At 45.3% G+C, this 23,084-nt stretch overlaps 2 protein-coding genes across 2 annotated transcripts; one reads left to right on the plus strand and one right to left on the minus strand.

The window, feature by feature from the left end:
• Positions 1-4,270: 4,270 nt before the first annotated feature.
• Positions 4,271-6,922, plus strand: ccdc177 (coiled-coil domain containing 177; the record flags this gene model as incomplete). Its single annotated transcript, XM_080540825.1, has 1 exon — positions 4,271-6,922. The coding sequence occupies one exon, from the start codon at positions 4,271-4,273 to the stop codon at positions 6,920-6,922; it is 2,652 nt and encodes an 883-aa protein (XP_080396951.1).
• A 4,484-nt stretch (positions 6,923-11,406) lies between these two features.
• plekhd1 (pleckstrin homology domain containing, family D (with coiled-coil domains) member 1) lies at positions 11,407-22,137 on the minus strand (the record flags this gene model as incomplete). The annotated part of the gene is made up of 13 exons (XM_080543230.1): positions 11,407-11,567; positions 11,922-12,065; positions 12,720-12,864; positions 14,005-14,137; positions 15,367-15,572; positions 15,822-15,915; positions 16,408-16,502; positions 16,641-16,693; positions 17,719-17,810; positions 18,863-18,939; positions 19,506-19,595; positions 20,164-20,257; positions 21,989-22,137. 13 exons carry the CDS (start codon positions 22,135-22,137, stop codon positions 11,407-11,409), a joined length of 1,533 nt encoding a protein of 510 aa, XP_080399356.1.
• Between the last annotated feature and the right edge of the window lie 947 nt (positions 22,138-23,084).

Here is a 23,084-nt window from a genome sequence, read left to right on the forward strand (position 1 = left end):
AGAGAGAGAGAGAGAGAGAGAGAGAGAGAGAGAGAGAGAGAGAGAGAGAGAGAGAGAGAGAGAGCGCAAGAAAGAGAGCAGCGGGTGTGAAAAGGGCTATTGAGCCAGGCCTGGGGTGTCCCGCACCTGCGCTGCCTATTCACCCCTCTGTTTACACACTGTCATCCACAATTAATGCCCCTCGGGGGTTGGACGGCCTGCCCTCTGCAGGGCCCCGGGACCCATCCTGAGCCCTTATGGATGCCTAATTGAGCATACCACTCTCCTGATTGAATTAACAGCTCTGTCTCTGGGACCTTTTCCCCCTGAAACGAGGAGGGGCAGGCACTATCTAGCTACATGGGACCCCTGTACCACCATCCCACAGAGGAGAGAGAGGGTGAGGGTGGGGGGAGGGTGGGGGTGGGGGTGGAGGGGGGGCAGGGGGGGAGTTGTTTGAAACTGTCAAGAAAACGTGGCCCTTTTCTGTTGGCAAACCGGCTGGAAATGTGAACTGGGGGCAACCAAAGGTCCCAGTCTTCACAGGACCAGAGAGCCTAGTTAGTCGCAGGGTCCTAAATACCCTGCAGGGCTGCTTTCAGGCCAAAGGGCGTTAAGCAGAGAAGCAGGGAGAAGTAGAAGAATTTAGTCATTATAGAGTGTTTCTAAAACTTCCACCGGCCTTGAACACCACCAGCCTCCACAATGTCCCACTCCATTTCCTGAGATTTTTTTTTTACAAATATGATAACACTGTTGTGTGATAATGTGGAAAATCTGAAAAGGGGAAAGGGGGAGTGGTGTTTTGGGGCCGCTCCAGAAATCTTATCGGCCTCAAAGGCTGTAAAGGAGGCATAATTGGACACTGAAAGTTACCATTACCTGGAAAGTAGTTGTAGTCGTTTAACATCAATTAGAACCCAAAATGTTCATCAGATGGAAACTACCAATTCAAAGCAGACACGGAGAATGCCATTGCGATTAGTTCTGTGCTTGTGATTTCCCTACAATTACCAACTCTGCCTTCCTCTCTCTTATACTGTAGATATGGGAACTCCGGATCGGACTACGACTGAAGACCCATCTCTTCAGGTTACACCTTAACTGCTCCTCCTGAGACATCCACTACCCCCCAGCACTGCGTCTCCTGAAGACACACTCTTTTCCCCTTTACTGTGTCCCCTATGACTTCTACTGCCCCCCTTGTACTGTCTCTCTGTTCTCCAGTGTAAAACAAAAATAAATGTTTTCCTTCTATCACAGAGACTGCCAATGGCCCCGGGCCTGAGTTAGATTACTCTTCCTGCTACGACTGGTGGATTGATGATTCACTCGCTTAATCAAATGTATTGAGTGTAAGTCGCTTTGGAATAAGGCGTCTTCTGCTAAACGCCAAACATGTAAATATAATGTGAACTACAGGCGGTGACATCATTAAGCAGCGCCTCCTACAGGCGGCATTAAGCAGCGCCTCCTACAGGCGGCATTAAGCAGCGCCTCCCAGGCCGCGGAGTCCATGACTGGGCAGAACAACTAACCTCTCGATGAACCCCCCTAGTCCAGCTTTGGGGGAACATACCCCTGCACCAGTGAACTGTGCAGCGACACCCCCCTCCATCCCTCTCTAGAACCCATGCTGCCCCCGTTTAACAAGCCAGCCCGCACGTTCACTTCTGATGTCACTTCTTACCGTTGTTCCTCTGATACGGCTCGCGGGAGGGGCCAATTAAACTCGCACTATTCCCCCCACACTGGGTCAAGAGTTTAGTGGGTCATCACTGTAGATTCTACTACCCCCCCAAGTTATATAATCCTGCTCTGTGTCCCCTCATTCTGCCTGCCCGTGATGGGTGGCCCTCGGGATGTCTCTCACCAGATCCCAGGACGATGATGGTGGTTCAGTAGCAAAGTGGTTTAGTACATTCTTCAAGAAACGACAACCTCATCATTAATCATAAGCTTGAAGAAAAAAAATTTGAGGAGTTTTGGAGGACTCAAAAATAGCATATATTCAGAGCCAGATGCCTTGTCAGAACATATTCTATTCCTGGAATGTAACATGAACATATTGCGAGGCGTCAACAGAGAGGATCATGGGATGATGCTTGGGATAGAACCTCTGGAACCTCTGGTTCTATCACAAAGAAAAACGATTAACTACTTTGAAGTGTTGCATGACTGTACGTAAGTAGAGATATGAAATATAGCCTACATGATGGAAAATCAGGCTACCATCGGACTCCATAACATTGAAGAGTGGTCATATTTGGTTCTCAGACTCTGCTTGGCCTGTCTCTAATAATGTAATACAGGTTTTCTACACAAAGTTTCCCGACAGAAGCGTCGAGACTATCAAATCGTTATGGTTCCATCACTAAGAAAAGTAAATGCACGTTGACGCTTGTGATGCTGATTGACAAAGGTATGCGCATCCCTCCCAGCCTCACCGCGAGCTTACACCACCCCCTAGTTGTTATGGTCTTTTATTACAGCCGCGGTCACTATTTTTCCTTTTCATTACACAGAATCTTAAAATAGCCCAGTAGCAGTTGAACGCAAATGGTTGACATGACATTACACAGAATATACATTTTATTTTTAGCACTGAATTTTGTGCAATATATTAAAAAACAATCCAATGATCTTCTGAAACATATATGTTTTAGCAACAGTGTAAAAAAAATGGGCTACACTCATATAAACTACATTAGCCATAACTTTATCAAATGATACTGGAAATGCATTTTTTCCCAGGCGAAGTTCACACTCGCCTCTGCAGTTTTTACCTCAATATTTGGAATGAGAGCATCTGGGCGTTGTAATAGAGCTATGTTACGATATTTATATTGGCATACATTATTTCTCAATTAAATGTAAAAAGACACGATTAGATACACTTTTGCCACATTCATTCGCCCACCAGTAAGTAGATGAGTATTGAGTAGGCTACAGTTCATTGACACTTGGCTAAATCAACAAGCGGACAAAGGAGAAACAGCAATATTTTTTGGTCACAAGCAGCAGGCGGAGCTAGAGATGCTGGGGATGGAGGGGTGAGATGGAGGGATGCGAGTGCAGAATAGCAGGTGGATGCTGCCCAGATAAAGGCTGCGCAGGGACCGATCCTGATTTTATATTGGAAAAACCACCAAGCCCCTTTTAAGTGGGAAAATTGAAGACTGTGGATCCATATTCGCAGAAATTAGAATTGAGTTTATTCGAGAATTGCTCTTGATGAATACATGGAGAGAGACACCATCTGCGTCGTGTCACTGTGACGATGTGATCTTCCATCGCTGAGTCAGCGGCGTAAACGTTTCCTCTGTAACCTAATATTATGCAGAGTACGGTGGACAACACTGAAGACATTATTACATTGGAACAAAGCATCGGTTTTGAAAACTATCGGCGAACTGGCAGGTCAGTCGGTGTTTACTTGGCGCTGCTGGAATCAGAGAGAGTGTCTTTCTACTAGCACATTTAAAAGTATTTTATTAAAACATAAATGATATACTACATTTCTTTTTTTCAAAATAAGGATTGATCGGGAGCGCGAGTGAATGAATGTGGTTTCAGCTGTAAATGAACATTGATGGGATGTGCACGAGATGTTGGTGCAGACGGCCCTTAATGTGCTGTATCAATATTTCAGTGGTAGCACTGAGTAACCCTCTGTAGCCAATGTGACCCCTCTAAATGTCCAAGAACAGTAACATACCTACTATATTAGATGTATAATTAGCCTTTTTTGAATATTTGAATGTCTTTTGGTTTAATTTCATGAAATGAATTTTATTTTAATTTTCCGTTGGAAGAAATTGGTCTAGGCCCTGCAATAGCGAGTGATTTCTATTCTAGGCTTGTGTTGAGTTGTCATGTGGAGCCCCTAGTCCTATTCCATGCATGTTTGTGCATAAGAAATATAGAAAATATATAAAATTATTTCAAATCGTTGAATCAAATGAAAACAAACAGATTCCCCATTATAGTAGAATTCTATAATTCTAGAATTATAATTCTAGAATTCTATTCTATTCATGGCCTTGGTGTTATGTAATTCCCCTGAAGCAGGATGCCTCATCTGGAGCATAATGCATTAATGTTTGGCCTATGTGTGCATGCACGCATGCATGTTGGACCTTTGCTGTCCCTCCCCCACAGATTGCATCACTGTTAAGAACCTACACGTCAATATAATCCTCTGTTTAAAAAAATCTCCTTCGTCTCATGTGTCATGTGCCCCACCATCAATCCCTCTCTCCTTCCCTTCTCCACCTCCTATTAGCCAACTATGGTTGACACCACGGAGGCAGAGGACCAGAACAAGTGCAAAGGAGGAGGCCCACAGCTCGGGACACCGTCGTCCGTGGCCTCCGAAGCCCCCAGAGTACCAGACCAGGGCGATGGAATGGCGTCAGAGGAGGGCGTGGACAGCAAAGCTGAGACAGAAGAACCCTCGGCTGGCCAGGAGGAGAGGACTGCAGCCCCGGACGGGCAGGAGGCAAGTCCTCAGGACAGCCAGCAGCCCCAGTGCGGTGAGCAGGAACAGTCGCCCCCCAAGCTGCACTTGGACCTGTACAACTTTGACACCCCGACTGCAGAGGGCAGTCGCTACGTTCTGACCAGCCCTCGCTCTCTGGAGGCCTGCGCTCGATGCGGGGTCAAACCGGTGGAGCTCCTGTCACGCCCACTAGGCGACTTTGCCCGCGAGGCTCCAGGCCGCTCCATGCGTGTCGCCGCTGGGCTGTTTGAGGTGTACGAGAGGGACAGGCATGGCAAACTCAGGCAGTGCAGGGAGGAGAGAGAGAGGATCGTTAGGGAGGAGAAGAGACGGGTCCTGCAGGCTGCAGTTAACGGCAACGGCAGCAACCCTGCGTCATCAGCGGAACTGCAGCACGAACCTACAGACGATTCTAGCTCAACTCAGTCATCTAAAACTGTACCGGTGACCTCTACTCCAGCCCCTGAATCATCTGCCCCCGGTGGTTTTAGCTCGTCCTCTAGAGCAACTGGAACAACGTCAAGTCCAACCTCTAAAACTGGCACAGCTACTATATCTAAAGCTGCTCTGTCTAGCCATAGTCCCTCCTCTAAATCTGTCCAGTCCTCGAAAAATAGTTCAATTAGCTCTGTGTCCTCTAAGGGTCCTCCGTACTCTGGTTCCGCTAAGCATTCTAGATCTTTCTCAGAGCATATAAAAGCCCCAGTCAATGCTCAGGTGTCCCCAAGTGCCCTCCTCCCAGCTACACGCCCGGTCTCTTCAGGTCCACCACAAGTGGTCAGAAAGGCCCCCGGTACCACCAAACCCTCAAACACTTTTCCCAGAGCAGCCTCAAAACCACCCACCTCCTCCTTCCCCAGAACTGCCTCTTTGTTAACACCCACTGTGTCGAAGACCTCGACTCAGAGCCCGGTCGTCCCGACTGCAGCGTCTTTCAACGGCGCCACGGGCGGAGTGTTGTTCGCTCAGCACAATGGACATGCTAAAGGGTCTCAGTCAAAGGGTCAAGGAAAAAGCCATTCCCTGGAGTCCCTGCAGAGGCGGATGGATACTGCCTGCTCCTCCACAACCCCCACCACCACAACTACTACCACCACCACATGTACCTCCTCCGAGTCCGGTGCCTCCTCCTCTTACAGCTGGGACGGCCCCAGGGACCACTGGGCGAAAGCGTCCGGCCCCCGCGCTCGCACCCTGGCCACCTTCAACTCCCTGATGGGCCGCAGCCTCAGCCTGGGCGACCTCAGCCACTCCGTCCACACCACGCAGAAGGTGGAACGGATAGTGAGGGAGGTGAGGCGGCGGGGACTTAAAGCCGTGCCGGAGCGCGACCGTAAGATCGCGGCGCTGATGTTGGCCAGATACCAGGAGGAGGACATCATGAGCCAGACGCGCTACGTGGCTCACCTCCAGTGGGACAGCGAGCGCCGTCTGGGGGAGCTCCAGCGCGAGCGCGAGGACAGGGAGAAGCAGCGTGCCGTGCTGCAGTGCCAGAGGGCGTGGCAGTGCCAGGTGTCAACGCGCCAACGGCGCCTCAGCCAGCAGGAGCACGACACGGCGGCCGCCAAGCTCCGTCAGGCCGCCGAGAGCGAGGAGCGGTGGCGGGAGATGGCTGAGCAGCAGGAGCGCAGTCGTCAGCAGAGGCTGCAGCAGGCCGCCAGAGAGGAGAAGCAGAGGAAGACCCTGCAGGAACACACTCTGAAGGCCCTGGAGGAGGACAGGGTTGCCGTTTCAGACCAGGAGCTGCTACTCATCAAGGAGAAGCTCTCCATGGCTGAGCTGAAGAAGCAGGAGAAGGAGCACCAGGCCCAGGAGGAGCGACGGGGGCTGAACCGCGCGGAGAGCAGGCGACACACCGCCCTTATCAGAGAGATCGCCCGACGAGAGGAGGAGGAGAGAGAGGTGGCCAGGAAGGCGGTGGAAGAGAAGCTGAACCGCTCCCTGGAGAACTACGGACAGATAGTGGAACGTCGAGGGCAGGAGCTGAAAGAGAAGGCCAAACGCGGGGAGCAGCAGAGTCAGAAAGCGCGTAAGGCCGCAGAACGGCTCGAGAAGCAGCAGAGGCAGCAGGCGGAGGCCCGGGCGAAGGAGGCGGAGAAACGGGCTCAGCAGGCCGCCCTGGTGGCAGAGGAGAGGGCCAGGGAGAAGGCCCAGAGGGCGGGGCAGAGCAGGCAAGAGAAGGAGAGGCTGCAGAGGCTGAACAGGCAGCGTGTGGAGGACGAGGAGCAGCGGAGGCGTCTGGAGCTGCTTCAGTCCATCGAGAGGAAGCTGGAGAAGAGCGAGCAGATTTTCAGGGAGAAACGCGCCGTGCTGGACAGCGCCCGCGACACGGCCCGCGCCTCCTTCCACGTACGGGACAAAGTGCGGGAGGAGACCAATATGCGCACCTTCGATAAGATGGCTCTCGAGGCCCAGTTCCATGCTAGCCTGGATGAGAAGTGAGCCCACCTTCATGCTGTGGACTACTGGTTATGATTGGCCATGAGCTTGACATTAGCCTCCATGCCGGCCTCACGGTTGCACAGCTTTAGATCATTTCTCATAAGGAACTATAGCTCCTGTCATGATTCTTCAAAAGTCTTCAAAATATCTTTCTCTGTCAATTGGATTTGATCACATTTGATTTTAATCATTGCTTTGTTTTTAACATTACTGTATCGTGAAGTATATTCTCTTCAGCAAATGCAACCCAAAAGAAAATACTAAATACTTTTCTTCAGTGGATTCATTCAATGAGACAAAATGTCTGTTATTTAGAAAGATGAACAGTTATCCTGTAAGTGGCCTACTCCTACATATAAGATGTCGAGAGTGAGCTGCCCTGTGAGGTAAGGGTAAAACAACCCCTCCTTTTTTGCTCCCTGGCCATCACAGCTAGCGGACTGAATGCTTTGCTGGAATGAAAAGCGCCTTTGTTGACCAGGAAGCACAACTCCATGACAACTGCAATGCCTCTTAATGGAGGGCACTTATTTAAAGGGGAAATAAGAAAGATAAAGAAGGGAGAAGTGAATGCTTTGAGATGCCCTAAAGCAAACGAGAGGGGCCCTTTTGTGCGATACAGTGCGATGCAGATGGAGAGCGGAGTCTGTACAGAGCCCTTGGCTGTTACTGTCTCTACTGGACTGAATTGCTGACGGCTGAGCAAAGTGACATCACTAAGAGTGATCTCAGCACAACCCAGTTGCTGATGAGGCATCGGAACCGCGCTTCTGCCACGGGTGCAACATCATGGACCCTCCAGGACCTGCCTGTCTCTGTCTCTCCTCACATAAAGGAACAGGACATGTCCTCGAGAGACCCTGAGACACCCAAATAGGCTCCCCACATTCTGTCCCCAGCCACCCAGCATCAAATGGGTCTATGTGAAGGTGAACAGGTATGTACTTTTTGTTTTGTTAACAGGCTCTCTTAATTGCAATGGAAACAAAGTTAGGTCACAATAGTCCAATAGGGTTGCTGCTGTCACTCATTCTCATTAAGGAATTCAGAAAAGTGGTGTAAATTATTATAACACAACCCCCCCCCCCCCCACACACACACACACACACACACCACACTAAAATGTTCACACGCCATGCTGATATCCTAGCCAACAGGCATTAGAGGCCTCTGTACTAATCCCACAATCTCTGATAAAAAAAAAAAGAGAAATACACACTGGGGTTTTTGCCCTGTGATGTAGCCGCTGCTGCCATGGCGACGGCATCAGGGATGGAACTGGGGGGGTGGCAAAATGCCAGAGTGAAGTGAGTCAGAGTGCGTGGGAATATGAGGAACAGACAGTGGGGGGGCTGGCTGCTATAGGAGGAGGAGGAGGAGGAGGAGGAGGAGGAGGAGGAGGGGAGGGAGGAGAGAGGAGGGGAAGGGAGGAGGAGAGGAGGGGAAGGGAGGAGGGGAGGGAGAGGGGAGGAGGAGGAGAAGGGAGGAGGAGAGGAGGGGAAGGGAGGGGGGGGAGATAGAGGGGAGGATGAGGAGGAGGAGGAGGAGGAGGGGAGGGCATTCTAGCAGGTTCCTAAAGGACATTATTGGAAAACAGCTCAGCCTTCCAGTCTACGCTATATTGACATTCTGTTGGGCAGGGAAATGACTGCAGTGCTTTCTGGGCATTCCTGGACCTGGTGGTTCACTCTGGAAGAAACTCACTAGAACAGCCGTGCCTTTTTTACCTACTAAAAGAGCCGCCTCTTTACAATGCTCAAGCTGCTATTTACACACAACGACTACTAGTTGGCCGCTTGTAAATTAGCCTGCTTCCTACACAGAAAAACTGCAAAATAGCTTTATATTAGCTTATCCTGATGTGATTTTGTAAGGATACTGGGTGGTAGAACGCACATATCTAGGAAAAGTCATGAAAGGAGGGTCCTGAAATTTGATTGAGTGCAAAGATATAACATGTTTCTTTACTCATGGCTGTTCTAGTGTTAAGACTGTGACCTACAGGGCAGGTCTCTCTCTGCAGGAGTGCTACCTCCACAGAGGCCATCTGTGGCCTGCTCACTCTGCCTGATTAGATTGGAACCTGTACCACTACAGACAGACACTCACATGATTTTAATAGAAAAGGTAATCTGCCAACAGCAGTCATCTTAATACTAAGATAAAACCCAAATTTATTTGAGCCCTTTATGATATACTGTAGTAGCATTAGGCTGGTGAAAGACAGAAGCCAGGCTTAAAAGCAGCACTGACTGTACTGTGTGTTTTGTTTTTCATAGCCAGAGGGTAGAGGAAATGAAATGGCAGAATTACTACCGTAATCTACTATGCCAAGAACTGAAATGCCCCCACAGATCCAGAATAGGTTGTTTGGGTGTGGTAAAAAAAATACGGTGAAAGTTCTTTATTTATGCATAGGATAACAATTGATACATTTAAGCCGAGGGATGGTGAAACACCATTAATTTCTCTAACATTGACATTTCTTAATGGAAAGTTAGATCTTTACCTTTTCTTTTTACTGTTTTCCCCTGCTTTTCTATTCATTCTATGCATGTATATGTGTTCATATTCACTTTATGTTCTTATTCCTGTTGTAAAGCACTTTGAGCTGCATTTCTTGTATGAAAGGTGCTACATAAATAAAGCTTTACTTACTTACTTACTTCATGTTTTTGTAGGTGACTCAGCTTCTGTGTGGATGATGGAGTCTTCATCAACCTTCCTGCCTGACAGAATATTCTGGAAGGACCCACAGCTAAGAGCACTCTACCTACTCACACATCACCTCCTCTACACTGTAGCAGTAAAAAAAGACAATTTCTACAACAGCATGCTTGGATACTGGATTCTGATTGGCTAGCAACAGTGGTAAATACCCCAACAACCCTCAGTTCAGACCGCATTTCCAGTATCAATGCGCCCCCCAATCAATCTGATTAAGAACACCTGTGCTGACCTACAATGCAATCGTTGATCTTGTTTATGGGACTATATTCTGTGGCGGAAGGATATATGTATTCTGAAACGATGAATGATTGTAAATACATGAATTTAATGTTACAACTGTGTATTTATTTTTTTATATTATGTGGTGGCTGTAGAAAAGCAATTCACCATTCGAGGGCGGGGGTTGTGGACTCATTTACCACTGTACAGGGTTTTTAGGGTTTTCCACAACCCTGTACCAGTGGTAAATGAGTCCACAACCCCCGCCCTCGAATGGTACATTGCTTCCGTAAGGATGGCACACTTTGATAACATCATGGCATGTAGATAAATACAAGAAAGTTATGTTAGCGTATCCCCTCCCCAAAACACAATGTCTCCTTTCTCACACGGTCACAGGTGAAGATTTAATTTATCATTGTGTACATTATCATATACAGTCAGAACAGTTGTTTTATAAGTGTATTAGATTTTCTTGGGCAGAATATGCATACATATGTAGCATTGATTGGAGGCTAATGGGGTTTTGCCACCGCAGAGGATTTGAGTTCCATATCAGAGAAAAACAATGCAGAGTCATCCATCATTTTCATCAACCCACAAATGGATAAAAACCCTGTTTGTCAAAGATACAATCTGTGTAAATACAATCAAATACGTGAACAATAAATTCATTTTTTTTCCAAACATGACGTGACATGACGTGTTGTCTTGGATGTGTCTTAAAAGAGATACAATATGGATCATGTTAATTAAATTCTTTGATGTCATACAGTAGTGGGCACACACTATCAATCAGGTTTAAGGTCATCCTTCTTTGTGTAGTTTTGCTATCATATTTTCACAGTGTTATCATTTTGGCCATTGACAACATAATATACATTACCTATACAGAGTATTTCACACAGAATTATAATATGTGTGTCGACCTCAAGTCTAGATCATATGTAACAGTACACACAGTCTCTATACCACCATGTAGAATACATTAGATTTTTCTATTTTTAACGCAAATAGAAGTTAAATCGTGAGCTTAGAATTATAAGGTTCTATCTCCGTTTAGGGTAGTTCAGAGATATTCAAAGAGATGTTTTGTGAGATGGAACCTTTGTATTTTATTAATTACTAACTAAAACATGTCAACATTTAAAAAATAACACCACACAGGCATTAATAAACACCTAATGGATCAGATTATGTCAAAACCTCAATTTTGACCAAAAATGGAGATAGAACCTTATAATTCTAACGTCACGAGATCTCTAGGTGGCACAGGACTTCACACTGTATATTGCACTGAGGTAAAGCTATCCAGTCCTCCTAGTCTCTTTTTCTACTTCTCTTTCACTCTACCTCTCACCTACCTACCTGCTTCTCATGGGACAGCTCCTGAACCATGTCAAACACATGATGAGGAAGGGAATATACTGTACTGTGTGTGTGTGTGTGTGTGTGTGTAGGTTTTTTGTGTGTGTGTGTTTACTTTACCCCCTTAATGGAATGTTTTGAACACTATACCTCCCTCATTTTCTCTCTCAGTCCTCTGTCTCTGGGGCATCTTTGTCAGCCATTATCTGGTACACTCTCTCTCTGAAGCCGATGTCAGCGGTCATTCGCCGGGCGGCGTCCCTGAGGTTGTCCATGCTGGGGGCGTCTCCGCTCTGAGACGCAGCGGCGAAAGACTGGGAGTGCTTCACTGTAGATGAACACAGAGGGATTGAAAATAAGCTAACATATCCAACCAAATGCATGTTCTGAAAGTGTGTGTGTGTGTGTGTGTGTGTGTGGGTGTGTGTGTGTGTGTGTGTGTGTGTGTGTGTGTGTGTGTGTGTGTGTGTGTGTGTGTGTGTGTGTGTGCGTGTGTGTGTGTGTGTGTGTGTGTGTGTGTGTGCGTGTGTGTGTGTGTGTGTGTGTGTGTATCTTTGTGTCTTTGTGTGTGTGTGTGCGTTGGATTGAATGCATTGTGTGTGTGTGTGTGTGTGTGTGTGTGTGTGTGTGTGTATGTACAGTATACTATTTGTGAGTGGGAAACCCAGCAGTACATGCTTACACCAGTGGCGTCTAGAGGCCCTCCTCTGGATTCGGCAGCTTTTAATGCGCCGGGCCGCAGCCTTGTGGAGGTACACAGCGTTCTTCATTATAGCAGGAAGCTTCGCCTCGATCTCTGCAGCACAGATACACTCCTCAAAGAACTCTGGTTGGGGAAAAAACACACACTGTGTAATGTGTAATCATCATCATCATCATCATCATCATCGTCGTACATTTATATAAAGCAGGAGAGGGCAGTGGGATTGTAGAGGAATAGTGCATTGTGGGAATAGTGCATTGTTGTATTACATTTTATTTCTCATTTAACTGCACCCACGTGTGATCAGTTCATGGCCGTGTGGGTTTGTGCAGGTGAATCTGTCTGACCGACGTGCTTATAATCCAAGAAGATGCAGGAGTCCATAATACCAATTATGGTGTTCTATTATAAGATGAACATGCTACTGGTGCAGATGGCATTACACATTGGATATTAAAACAAAGCGGGTCAACAGAAGTAAAGGCACCCTGCCCTACCCTTTCTCTTTGGCAACACAAGCTTGACAATAGGTGAATTATAAGCTCCGTTTAGGGTAGTTCAGAGATATTGAGCGTCAAAGTTTTTACATTCCATTATGTTTTGTGAGATGGAATCTTTGTATTTTATGAATTACTAGCAAAAAAAAAATCAACATTTTAAGAATAACACCACACAGGCATTAATAAACACCTAATGGATCAGATTATGTAAAAAACTAAATTTTGACAAAAATGAACCTTATAATTCTAACGTCACCAAGTGTAAATGCTGACTCACTCTTGAGATGGTTGACGTCACCCTTCATCTTCTCGTCTTTATCCCTGGAGCGCTCCATGGAGTTGAGGCCTTTCTCCAGGTTCAACAGTGCCTCCTCCGCCAGCTTCAGCCTGCGCTCTAGTTCCACCCGTGACGCCATCTCTGCCTGGGCGACAGAGGTCAAAGTTCATGTCAGCACAATCAATGTACACAGTGAGGAGGAGTAGGAAATTGTTACATTTTTGGCATTTAGCAGACGCCTTATTCCAAAGCGACTTACAATCAATACATTTAACTGAGCAAGTGAATCATCAATCCACCAGTCGTAGCAGGAAGAGTAATCCAGCTCAGGCCCGGGGCCATTGATAGAAGGAAAACCCTTCTTCTATCACCTTCTTCTAAACCTAGCCTTTTTACATTTTATTTTATATAGACACTGGAGAAACAAAGAAACAGTACAAGGGGGGCAATAGAAGTTTTTAGGGGACACAGTAGAGGGGAAAGCGGGTGTCTTCAGGAGACACGAGGAGGAGGGGTGGCTCTGGCTCAGGGAGGGAGAGATGTTAGGAAAGAGTTAGACACAACACATTGAGTCGGAGGTTGTAATGGAGGTAGCAGGAAGGAAGGAATAAAGTATGGTATGATCTAATCATTATTGATCGAGGAGGAAGGAAAGTCAAGTGATTTGAGTCGAGCGCCATTATTACTGTATGCGGAATTCAATAAGCTCATAACTAACTGAGAGTATGTGAGATATTTGGCTACCTTGGGCTGACATGGGTCTGCTCTCCACCCCCCGCACCAACCTACGGACCTTCGGGGGCAGAGCTTTCAGTGTGGCAGTTAGCCACCCTCTGGAACTCTCTCCCCACAGCGATCCGCAATGCCCCCCCTACCCTGGACACCTTTAAATCAGCCCTCAAAACCCACCTGTTCTCTAAGGCCTTGGGCCTCTAGTCTAGTTTTGTCACTCTCGCTGTCTTTGTTTCTTTGCTTTGTTTTACCTGTACTGTCTGTCTATGAAATCTGTTAAGCGTCCTTGGGTTTGATAAAGGCGCTATACAAATCTAAGATATTATTATTATTCTTTTTTTTTAAAGTAATTTTTGCTGAGTGGGGCAGTCCCACTCATATATTTCTTTTTTATTGTGATAGAGACAGTAGAGACTTGACAGGAAGGATGGATGAGAGAGAGAGGAGGGATGACATGCGGGATATGTCCCCGGCCGGAATCAAACCGGGGTCCCTGCGGTTTCATGGTCAACGCTTAACCCGCTACGCCACATAAGCGCCCCATTATTATTACCTTCAGTTCTGCCTCTGTCTGCTGCTTGTCCACAGTGAGCTGTGTGAGGGACTGCTGCAGCGTCTGGGCCTGCGAGGAGTAGAACTCCCTCTCCTTCTGCAGCAGTTTGGCTCGCGTCTCCTTCTTCTTCAGCCTGCAGGGGGCGACAGTGAGCACTTACCGTGAGAGCAAAGCTATTTATGCACAAAACTACAGTACCGGTATATAACCCTGCAAAGTCAACACAAGGGTAGCAGAAGACGTACAGCTCAGAACAGTACAGCTGCTGGGCATAGTGTAAATAAGTGTGTCTCTCTCTAACCATCTAATAATACCACTTTGATTAGTTTCTTAGAAGAAAATATCACAAACTCCCAATATTATAGACATGAGCTCACACTAAATGTGCAATATAGTGCTACATCCTATGTAGCTAACAGAAACGGTTACTGCCACGGTGAAAACGTCTTAACTTCTTTCCCTGGGAGCTCCATTGAAAGAAAGATCCCCTCTCTTCTCACTGTATTTACTCTGTATAAGAGAACACTAATGCCTTGGAGTCAATCCCAGCTGTCTCTCACTGCCGACTCATTGGTGATGATCGATAACACACTGGTTGTATTGGAGGAATCCATACACATTTCCGCTAGTGGTTCACTTCCTCTCTCAGCCCTATTTACACTGAAGGAGCCCCAGGACAGACAGTATAACTGGTCATATGCTTGCGATAAACCAGGTTCAACCCCCCCCCCCCCCCCCATGGAATATGGTGTATCTATCTATCTTCATCGTCACAGTCCTCTTTCCAATCTACATCCACAGTCCTCTACCAACTTGTCATCCCTTCTGCCCGCCTGGCTACTATGGGGTCTAGGGCCTTCAGCCGTTCTGCTCCCCGCCTCTGGAACTCTCTGCCACCTAACATTCTGGAACTGTCTGCCACCTAACATTCTGGAACTCTCTGCCACCTAACACTCTGGAACTCTCTGCCACCTAACATTCTGGAACTCTCTGCCACCTAACATTCTGGAACTCTCTGCCACCTAACACTCTGGAACTCTCTGCCACCTAACATTCGCAATATTGACACTCTCACCACTTTCAAATCCAGTCTAAAAACACACCTTTTCACAATGGCTTACTTGGTTTGATCTCCTGTATTTTGTTTGTTGTTATATCAGATTTTGCTGTTTTGTTTATCTCATTTTGCTTTGTTGATTTTAATGTTTTGATATGTGGTTTTAAACTGTCTTGTAAGGTGTCCTTGAGAGCCTTGAAAGGCGCCCATAAATAAAATGTATTATTATCATTATTATTATTATTATTATTATTATTATTATTATTATTACTGATTCATTCATTTGTGTGCGACGGCCCACTCACTTCTCCTCCGCCTGCTCCTTCTCTCTCTGCAGGGTCCTCATCTGCTCCTCGATGTGGCGCAGGTCCTTGATCAGGCTAATGTCTGCCGGGTCCTCAGGTTTACTGCAGGCAGCAGTCTGGGCGCCCGCCTCCGGTCCCTCCACCCCCTCCTGCTGCTCCTGCACCCCCAGCAGATCCAGGGTGCGCTGCTTCTCATGGGACAGCTCCTGGACAACGTCAAACACATGATGAGGAAGGGAATATACTGTACTGTGTGTGTGTAGGTTTTTTTTGTGTGGTGGATGTTTTTGTGTGTGTGTGTGTGTGTGTGTTTACCCCCTTAATGGAATGTTTTGAACACTATTATCTATACCTCAATAGACTTTTTGTGTGTGTGTGTGTGTGTGTAGGTTTTTTGTGTGTGTGTGTGTGTGTTTACCCCCTTAATGGGATGTTTTGAACACTATTATCTCTACCTCAATAGACTGTTGCAGCAGTGTTGTCAGGCTGTTCAGCTCCTCCTTCTCAGACTCCACCCCTCTCAGGGACTGAGCTGTGCCGTCCAGGTCTCTGTTAACAACAGACAGGGTTCCCGCGCTGGTCTTAAAAAGCCATAAAGGTCTCTAAAATCCAGCAATCCGATTTACAAGGCCTAAAAAGTTCTTACATTTCAGTAATTCTGTCTAAAAATGAGGCGCTAGGTCTTAAAAACGAGATCCTGTAAGGAAACCAGTCCGACCACATCTATTTAAGTGGAAATTAATCAAGCTGGAACCAAAAATATGCCGATTTGCTTCCTTTTTTGTCTGTATGGCAGTGAAATCCCTAATTTCATCACCTCGAGGATGACAAAAAGCTATCATATGGTGTCGAGAATAGGTCTAAAATTCAATTCAAAGAGGTCTTAAAAAGGTCTTTGACTTGTTGAAACTTGTAGGAACCCTGACCACACAGACCACACATCTGAAGGTCAAATAATTGTATATGAGGTCTCACATGACTTGGGTTATATATCGTTCATGTTCAAAGCTACGTTAGACAATCACAGTCTGTTCTTCTCACAGTTTGATCTGTTCCTGCTCCGATTTCAGCTCAAGCACCACCTCCTCAAACTTCTGTTTCTCCTCCTCCAAAACCATGTTCAGACGCTCCAGCTCCTGTACACACACATACTGTATGAGGGCATGTGTTGATGCACACAATAATAGGATACTATTGTTACCATGGGAACATGATATAGTGGTATTAAAGTCTTCAGAAGTTAGTTAGTTATGAGACAAAGTCGAAAGCTTTACCTCTTTCTGTTCTCTCTGCAGACTCAGTTCCTCTGTCTCTTCCATCAGTTTATCTGGAGGGAGAAATAAAAATGCCCACAAACTAAAACAAACCAAAAAAAGCCTTATTTTCCAATTACAATTCTTAGGCTCAGGTTCTTCGACACTGGCATAGCAGCAGGATACAACATCAAAAATAAGTAATAAAAAAAAAAGTTTAATATGGTAATAAAGTGATAAAGAGATGGTAGTTTACAGCGGGACCAGTCATACTGCAGTAAAGTAGTGGATCCTAAATGGGCTGACTTATATAGCACCTTTATACAACAGTTAGTTCCGACCAAGTAATTTGATTGGACGAGGCATTCCATGAGTGCTGATATACAGTATAACAGCACTGGGACTTTTAACTATATGTATCACACCGTTAATACAAAGTAGCTAGCCTGCAGATGTTTGTGTTCAGGTTACTAGGCAACAGTCCAGTTGCGGAACTCTTTTTTGTTGACAGAGCCAAAATAAATGATTAAATAAACAAACAAATCATAATCTGTTGTCACTTATTACTGTTAACTAATAAATTGCGCTGTAGAACTGTTGTATAAAAGCAATATCACACTCGAGGTCATGCTGTTATACTGAATATCAGCACTGCTGAAGACAATCACAGCCGTGCTGATATTCAGTATAACAGCACGACCTCGAGTGTGATATTGCTTTTATACAACAGTTCTACAGCGCAATTTACTATGACCCAATCACAGCCGTGCTGATATACAGTATAACAGCACTCCCTCTTGTGTGATATTGCTTAATTATCCAAAGCGCTGTACAACAGTCTCTCATTCACCCATTCACACACACATTCACACACCAATGGCGGCAAGCTGCCATGCAAGGCGCCGGCCAGCCCGCTCACAGGGAGCAATTTGGGGTTCAGTGTCTTGCCCAAGGACACTTCGACATGTGGCCAGCCGAGGCTCGAACTGCCGATCCGCCAACCTTGCGATCATTAGACGGCGGCTCTACCTCCTGCGCCACAGCCACCCCCAGACGGCTGTTCATCCTCATCCTCTTACCCAGGTACTCCTGCTCTTACCCAGGTACTCCTGCTTCTCCTTGGCCAGCTGCAGACCTTGGGCCTCCAGGCTCTCAATCATGGCCTCACCCAGCTGGGAGTTCTTCCATGTCCTGTCAGTGTCAGAGAGCACGGCACCACCAACATTTCGTGACGTTAGAATTATAAGGTTCTATCTCAATTTTTGTCAAAATTGAGTTTTTTACATAATCTGATCCATTAGGTGTTTATTAATGCCTGTGTGGTGTTATTTTTTTAAATGTTGACATTTTTGAGTTAGTAAAATAAAATAAAATAAAATAAAAAATACAAATACAAAGGTTCCATCTCACAAAACATAATGGAATGTAAAAACTTTGACGCTCAATATCTCTGAACTACCCTAAACGGAGATAGAACCTTATGATTCTAAACTCACGATTTGTATGTTCAATGGAAGCAATTGACCATGAGAGGAAGGGGGTTGTGGACTCATTTACCACTGGTACAGGGTTGTGGCACGAGGCGAAGCCGAGTAGGAAAACCCTGTACAGTGGTAAATGAGTCCACAACCCCCGCCCTCCAATGGTCAATTGCTTTTCTACAACAGCCACCACATAATATAAAAAATAAATACACAGTTGTAACATTAAATTCATGTATTTACAATGATTCATCGTTTCAGAATACATATATCCTTCCGCCACAGAATATAGTCCCATAAACAAGATCAACCATTGCATTGTAGGTCAGCACAGGTGTTCTTAATCAGATTGATTGGGAGGCGCATTGATACTGGAAATGCGGTCTGAACTGTGGGTTGTTGGGATATTTACCACTGTTGCTAGCCAATCAGAATCCAGTATCCAAACATGCTGTTGTAGAATCTGTGTTTAATTAATCTGAATATACAATATACTGTATGTGACACAATACAACAGTTACTGTTACAATTAATTGAAAACAGTCTTCAAGCAACATGTCTGAGGAGAGGATCATCCTCTTAGATGGTCTTTTTACTGAACGATGACTGACACAGACTTCTAAAGCAAAGTTCCTAGATCCCATCCCTACCCAGTATACAGTAGGGTTAGGGTTAGGGTTAGTTGTAGACAGTAGATTTAGGGTTAGGGTTAGTTGTAGTCAGTAGATTTAGGGTTAGGGTTAGGTGGAGACAGTTACTCACACTCTCCCTGAGTCTTGAAGCATCTCCAGCCACTGGCTCTGCTCTGACTCTGACTCGGCAGCAAGGACGATGTTACCCTGTTGGTATATCGCAAACATCACATATCACCAAAAAGTTAAATATGGTAATAAAGTGATAAAGTGATGGTAGTTGTACTACAGCGGGACCAGTCATACTGCAGTAAAGTAGTGCATCCTAAATGGGCTGACTTATATAGCACCTTTATACAACAGTTAGTTCCGACCGAGTAATTTGATTGGACAAGAGGCATTCCATGAGTGCTGATATACAGTATAACAGCACTGGGACTTTTAACTATATGTATCACTCCGAAATGACCGTTAATACAAAGTAGCTAGCCTGCAGATGTTTGTGTTCAGGTTACTAGGCAACAGTCCAGTTGCAGAACTATTTTTTGTTGACGGAGCCAAAATAAATGATTAAATAAACAAACAAATCATAATCTGTTGTCACTTATTACAGTTAACTAATAAATTGCGCTGTAGAACTGTTGTATAAAAGCAATATCACACTCGAGGTTGTGCTGTTATACTGAATATCAGCATGGCTGTGATTGATCATCATTGAACTCGGTGATGCAGGTGACAAGTATGTTAAAATAAGCGTACAGCTATGTGCTTACAGTGAAATCCTCCAGGTTGATCATCATGGCGAACGGCATTCCCTGGTCCTCCTTTGGTGCCACAACACATCCTCCCAACGGGAGAACACCCTGGGACAGACACACAGACATGGGACAGACACACAGACATGGGACAGACACACAGAAACGGGACAAAACATCTCATAAAGGAAACCTGGATATTTTGGAGAGCAATTGAGGTCAGCACATCTTTGCTATGTTTATGTTGGCTAAAGCTATTCCATTTTGAGCGTTTATTATAATAATAATATCTTAGATTTATATAGCCCCTTTCTCAAACCCAAGGACGCTTAACAGATTTCATAGACAGACATTCAGACAGACAGAACAGAAAAACAAAGCAAAGAAACAAAGACAGTGAGAGTGACGAACTAGACTAGAGGCCAAAGGCCTTAGAGAACAGGTGGGTTTTGAGGGCTGATTTAAAAGTGCATTTGCATTTTGCATTTTATGCATTTTGTTGCAACAATCCCTGATATTCCAGAACTCAAGCAAAATGTTGCATTTGGCATCACGTTTACTGTAGATTCATACATACCATACAACCTTTCCAACCTCACAACACAAAAAAACACTTTATTTGTCCCTCACCTGTTCATTAACTCAACCCCAACCTCAGGGTCATGCACATACTCACCTTGGGGTGGATGTTAAAGAGTCTGTTGGTCTCAAAGCTCTTCTTCTCCCCCTCTGCGTAGTACAGCAAGAAGCTGTCTTTGATGACAAAGAACCTATGAGATAATTGTGTGTCATTAACTAGATGAGACAGTCACAGCACCAGATTGCATCCTGACTTTTAGAGAACATTATATATTTGTATCGGTCTGGTCCTGATAGAGCACAACATACTAACAGGTTATAGTTCAAAGTTCAAATGCCCATAGGTGTGTGTTTGCTGACTGATCGATTATGGCAGGTGGTTGTCGGTTGGTTTCTGTTCTGGGTTCATCAGACACTCATGCTACAGTACATTAGGCTTGGCCATAACCCTCAAACAACTGAAGTCTCTCTATCTGTGAGAGATTTGATTGACACAGTGCTCTATAACTGGCGGACGTTGGGATAGGGTGAACGCAATGTGAACCTCAACCTACCATCCAAATGCAAACACAATTGGAATGCCTTTTGGCTCAGTTCCATAACGATATGTTCCCACTGCTGCCAAAACTACAAAGCTGTGGCCTGGGGGGGTCCAGTGGTCTAGCACCGCGGTCTACAGTGCACACATATGCCCATGTCGGCATGGATTCGAATCCGGCCCATGCCCTGCTGACATGCCCTCTCTCTCCCTTCTTCTCCTTACTTTCCTGTCTGTCTTCACTACATCTGTCCAATAAAATGAAAAATATGAGTGGGACTGCCCCACTCTGAGAAAAAATAAATAAAACAAAAAATAAACTACAAAGCTGGTCTTACTTTCATACACCACACTATGACCGTGATATCCTCCTTTATAGGGCTCTAACAGAAAAGTATACAGTACTGTAGTATAACAAAATACCATTCAATCTGAGAGCTGTGCATTTTATTATTATTAATAATAATAATAATAATAATAATGCATTTTATTTGTATTGCACTTTTCATTCAAAAGAATCTCAGAGTGCTACAGAGAGAAAAACACAACAACAACCGTAATAAGTTAAAAACATAGTAAAAATAAAAATAAAAATAAATAACACAAGAATGAACACAGGTTCAGCAGTCAAATGCCTTTTTGAATAAAAAGGTTTTTAGGCCTGTCTTAAAAGAGTCCAGGCTCTGTACTGCCCTTGACTGTCTAGGAAGGCTGTTCCACAGGCTCTGTACTGCCCTTAACTGGCTAGGAAGGCTGTTCCACAGGCTCTGTACTGCCCTTAACTGGCTAGGAAGGCTGTTCCATAGGCTCTGTACTGCCCTTAACTGGCTAGGAAGGCTGTTCCATTTTCATCCTCTATGCAGACTGGCATACCCTCATACTCTCATACCCTCATACTCTCATACTCTCATACTCTCATAATCTCGTCCTCTCATCCTCTCATACCCTCATACCGTATATACTGAAATACCATGTATACTGAAATACAACTGTGAACATTTCAAACCTGCAAACTGCGACACTTTAAATGAATGTGCAATCATACTATGTGCAATATGACAACCCTCGTGTACATAAGGTTCAGAGATAGGAAATGTTAGGATATTTATAGCATAGCATAGAGTACAGCACAGTGTTTTATTTGTATAGTATAGTAGTATAGTATAGTGGATAGTGGATATAGCCTTTATTTATGTAAACCAGCTCTTTTCCCTTCTTGTTTTTAGTATTTTTTTCCTAGCACCAGGGGAGCCCCCCCTCCTAAATTACGTTGTATGGTACCTGTACTGTATTAATGACAATAAAGACCATTCATTCATTCATTCATTCTCATACCCTCATACTCTCATACTCTCACACAGGAGACGGTCAGATGTTTCCTTACCTGCGAGACCACTTGGCAGACGGGCGTCCGAAGGGCCTCTTCCACAGCACCCCGTGCAGCTGCACCTTGGTGCTGATGGCCAGCAGGTCAGAGGAGTCAGCCGGGTCCATGTTGGTCCAGAGGGAAACAGAGGATCTGGACGAGAACATCGCCTCTACTTCCACAGGGACATCACAGGGCAGCGATGAGAAGAAGAAATATCAATGGAATCAAAAATAGACCTAAATACAACAGGCACAAACCCAATAACACATACACAAACACACACAAACACACACACACACACACACACTCACAAAGGAACAAACAAATCCCAATAACACAGTGGGGTGGAATGATGTAGCTGCCAATACGGACATCAGCTGGAGGCAGACTGAGATAAAAGCAGGGATGGGATGGAGAGAACGAGAGAGAGAGAGAGAGAGAGAGAGAGAGAGAGAGAGAGAGAGCTGGGGGAGGGCAGGAGTGGGGGGAGAGGCTTTAGGAATGAGTCGTTAAAGCTGGAGAGCTGGGTCAATACATCCCTGTCATAACTCTCCACCAGTAAAATCTGTTCTTCAGATCACTATGTTTCCAGTGGCAGACTTTCCATTTAACTCTTAGCAGGTTAGGTGTGAATGTTGTGATGTCTCTCTCTCTCTCTTTCACACACACAGAATTAAATAAACATCTGTATCAGTGGCCAAAGCCATGCATGGTCAGTCATAATGTTAAGCCGTTTATATTCCACCCGAGGTATAGATTTCTGCTTTATCCTGCTGAGTACACTACACTACACTACACTTCTCCATCACACATGTAGACATATGCATGTCAGATTGAGTAGGTTAATGGATAAAAGATTACGTCTTTAGGCAGCACTGCCCTCACTCCAACCATTCAGGAAACATAGTCTAATGGACAAGTATCACAACCATCATACCACCAGAAGTTTAGGCTGAAGTTGAATGACATTAAAAGCTACCAAAGGCCATTCAGTCTCTATACAATCATCTAAATGTGTTCTTTCACCAGTTCCTTCGCAAAGACAACTGGATGGGAGAATACAGGCAAATTCAAGGAAATTAGCAAGAGCAAGGACCATTCAATAAGGGAG

The sequence above is a fragment of the Nansenia antarctica genome (assembly GCF_963989245.1).
Source record: "Nansenia antarctica genome assembly, chromosome: 1".
Lineage (NCBI taxonomy): Eukaryota > Metazoa > Chordata > Actinopteri > Argentiniformes > Microstomatidae > Nansenia > Nansenia antarctica.